The sequence below is a fragment of the Pteropus alecto genome, unplaced genomic scaffold, assembly GCF_000325575.1.
Source record: "Pteropus alecto unplaced genomic scaffold, ASM32557v1 scaffold39, whole genome shotgun sequence".
NCBI lineage: Eukaryota > Metazoa > Chordata > Mammalia > Chiroptera > Pteropodidae > Pteropus > Pteropus alecto.
The window spans coordinates 5,646,348-5,649,492 of NW_006443568.1; the positions used below are offsets into that span (position 1 = coordinate 5,646,348).

Genomic DNA, 3,145 nt, shown 5'->3' on the forward strand with positions numbered 1-3,145 from the left:
GGTGGCAGGGTGGGAGTGCTTATACCCCAGGTCACCTCAAAAAGAACCTACTTCAAACTCTGGCTCTAAAGCCCTGAGCTGGCTTCAGGCTAGCTGCCTGCCCCTGTCTCAGCTCCTGCCTCTGCTGTTTGTAGACTGGAAGCCTTCGTGTGAGCTGCCAGGCTCCTCCAAAGCAACCAGGAGGGTGGAGGATAATGTCTTCCAGAGAGTCCCAAGGCCAGCCCCTGCGTCCTCTCCAGAGATGCTCCAAATCGGGGAGAAACCTCCCACGGAGCCCCAGGACAGGTGTGGGGCTGGGGCAGGGAGCTGGGGGAGGTCACCCATTGGGGCTTTTCTTTTTATATGGCTTTGGACAAATCTTAACCTGTTCTGTGGGTCTTAGTTTCCCCCTCTGCAGTGGAACTAATCATCCCAGGGTACAGCTTCCCCCCCGCACAAGGCCATGCTTGGGCCAGTGTTCTAGTGCCCACAATAAGGACCAGGACCTTCTCTGAAAAGGATGGAGATGCTGGGGGAAGCCCCTATGACCTGCTCTTCCTGGCCCTGTCTGTCCGTCTCTCCCTCTAGGCTCCAGATGCCTGCTGGGCCCACAAAGGCCCTCCCCAGCCAGCCGCCCTGGCAGGGGGCTCTAGACATGTTCTCTATCAAGAGGTTCCAGGTGAAGGCCCAGCTGGTCTCGGGACACAGCTGTCGGCTCGTCATGGTATTCCTGCCCTGCTTGCCAGGGACTCCCTCACACACTGACCTGCTCAGTTAGCTACTCAGACCCCCATTCATCATTCATTCATTCACTCACTCACTCAATCACTCATTCTAAAACAAGTCATGGGCACCCTCTCTAAGAGACTCTCTGGCCCTGTGCTAGGCATGGGGGCAAATGAGATGCCAGCCTCACTCCTGTAGAGACACACATGGGATAGAGGACATGGGTACCCCAAGGCATAAAGCAAGAAGGTTGCCAGGAGGGAGCGGGTCGGTGCCTCCCTGGAACAGGGGAGGGTTTTAGGAGAGATTGTTGAGTGACTAATGATCAGCTAAAGTGTGGGATCAGCTAAACTGTGGCAAGAGGACAGAGGAAGAAGTGAGGGGTTTCTGAGAAGTTGGAGGAAATGATAGGCCAGGACAGGCTACAGGCCTCCAGGAGCAATTAGAGCTTCCTAGGCAGCCGCGAGGGGTTCTGTCAGACTGCCTGCCCGTCCTCTTTGCTGTAGGCTGTGGCCTCAAGGTAGCTGGTATTGAGTCTGCCATAGTGTGTAGGAGTCTGGGGGCTGATTGGCCATGCTACCTGCCCCCAGGCCCTGCCCGAGGTGATCCGCTCAGCAGGCTGCATCCCCCCCAACACTGTCTGGGACCTTCTGGCCAGCATCTGCCCGGCCGAGGCCAAGGTAATCACTCACTCCTGGGTACCACCTCTTCTCCTAGCACCGTACCCCCCAGCCCTGTGCTCCCTTTCTCTCCACCTCTGAAGCAGACGCCTGGTTTAGGATATCCAGGTCTAGTTCCCACGGTGACTGCAGGCTCGTCATGTGACCCTGGGCAAGTCCCTCTGTTTCCTTTTCTGGAAAATGGGGACACGCTTCTTCACAGGGTTCTTAGAGGTTTGGATGAGACCAGGGCTGTTCTTAGGTGCAAAGGATGACTGCTCCTAAAACTGCTCTCCTTCCTGCCACTGCAGGACATCTGTGTGATCAGACTGTGCCCACAGGGGGCTCGGGACACCCAGAACTGCCGCCAGCTCTACTCCTACCTCAACAATAAGCAGCGCCATGGCCTGGCAGCTGTGGAACATGTGAGGGTGGTTCTGCTGCCCCTGCCTGCCTTCCAGCCCCTGCCCGCCAGACTGCGCCCTCTCGGAGGTCCAGGTGAGTGTCCCGATGCCCATACCTACCCTGCTTCCCCTCACGTGGTGACAGTTACCAGTGTCTCCATGGAAGCAGGCATGTCTCAGAAGGGAACTCCTGAGACAGGCAAATGTGATAACAGTAACAACAGCTCATACTTGTATATCGTTCACTACATGCCAGACAGTGCTCTAAAAGCTTACTTATATTTAGTCCTCAAAATAACGCTACAGAATGGTACTGTTAATTTCTTCATTCACAATTGAGGAAACTGAGGTAGGGAGAAGGCAGGTCACTTGTCTGGTCAGCCAACAGCAGAATCTAGCTTCACACCCAGGCAGCATGGCTGCAGAAACTGGTCTCCTAACCACCACACTATACTTACTGCCCCCCTCCAATTAGGCCCCCTGAATAGGAACTCATGGGGCAGCCACATTTGACTCAGACATGGCAGGACAGAGGGAGGACCCACACACAGTTGACTGAAAGCATCGCCTGAGACGGGAAGGAAGGATGTTTTCACCACAGCTCTGCTGGCCCGAGCTTGGCCTTTGTGCGTGGAAACCTTCCAGGGTGTGGCGCCAGGAAAGCACCTAGGGCATGAGGGTGGTGTGGTGGGGTGGACAGTACCCATTCTAGAGCTGAGTGCTTGGCCTTTCTGGGCTGCCTGTTCTGGGGCCCATGATGGAGACTCTGAATACATAGAGTCTTGAGGTCAAACCATCCATGTCTACCCTTAGCCGAGTGAACCCTTTCCCATACTGAGAACCAATCTTCTGAGACAGGTTCACTTTCCCATTACTTTTCTCAGCATAGAAAGCTCCTCTTGGGGTCTAACCTCCAAACCTCCTGCCACAGCCAGGATGCACCCTACGTGGGCCATGTATTCTCTCCTACCAGGCCTGTGGCCTCTCCCTCCCCTCTTTCCCCAGGCCTGGAAGTCACTCACTCAAGCTTGCTGCTGGCTGTGCTGCTCCCCAAGGCAGGGCTTCCAGACACAGCCAAGTCCAGCCCCTTGTTGGGAAAGGTTCGCAAGATGGTCTCCTTCAACAGAAAAGTGGAGATGAGATGCTACCAGCCAGAGGACAGGAGGCCAGATGTGGCCCTGAAGGGCTCCCTTGCTCCAGAGGGTACCCAGCAGCAGAGCCAGGACAAAGGCAGCCTGGCTCCTAAGAGAATTTGTGCTTGGCAGAGGCCCCCCAGAGGCAGGGGGAGACTGTGGAAAGAACCTGAGACCTGGCAGGGTCCTGGGCGAGAGCAGTGGCCCCCAAAACCAGACCAGTACCACTCCTGGCATCCCTATT

General features: G+C 55.9%; 1 protein-coding gene across 1 annotated transcript in view; it reads left to right on the plus strand.

Moving 5' to 3' along the window:
- SPOCD1 (SPOC domain containing 1) overlaps positions 1 to 3,145 on the plus strand; it is a 21,159-nt gene that overhangs the window by 17,734 nt on the left and 280 nt on the right. Inside the window, 6 exon segments of the mRNA XM_006924519.1 lie at positions 135 to 286; positions 554 to 703; positions 1,296 to 1,385; positions 1,676 to 1,862; positions 2,774 to 3,142; position 3,145. The exon segment at position 3,145 is cut by the window's right edge and continues 280 nt beyond it. Of these exon segments, the coding sequence (XP_006924581.1) occupies positions 135 to 286; positions 554 to 703; positions 1,296 to 1,385; positions 1,676 to 1,862; positions 2,774 to 3,142; position 3,145 (949 nt within the window).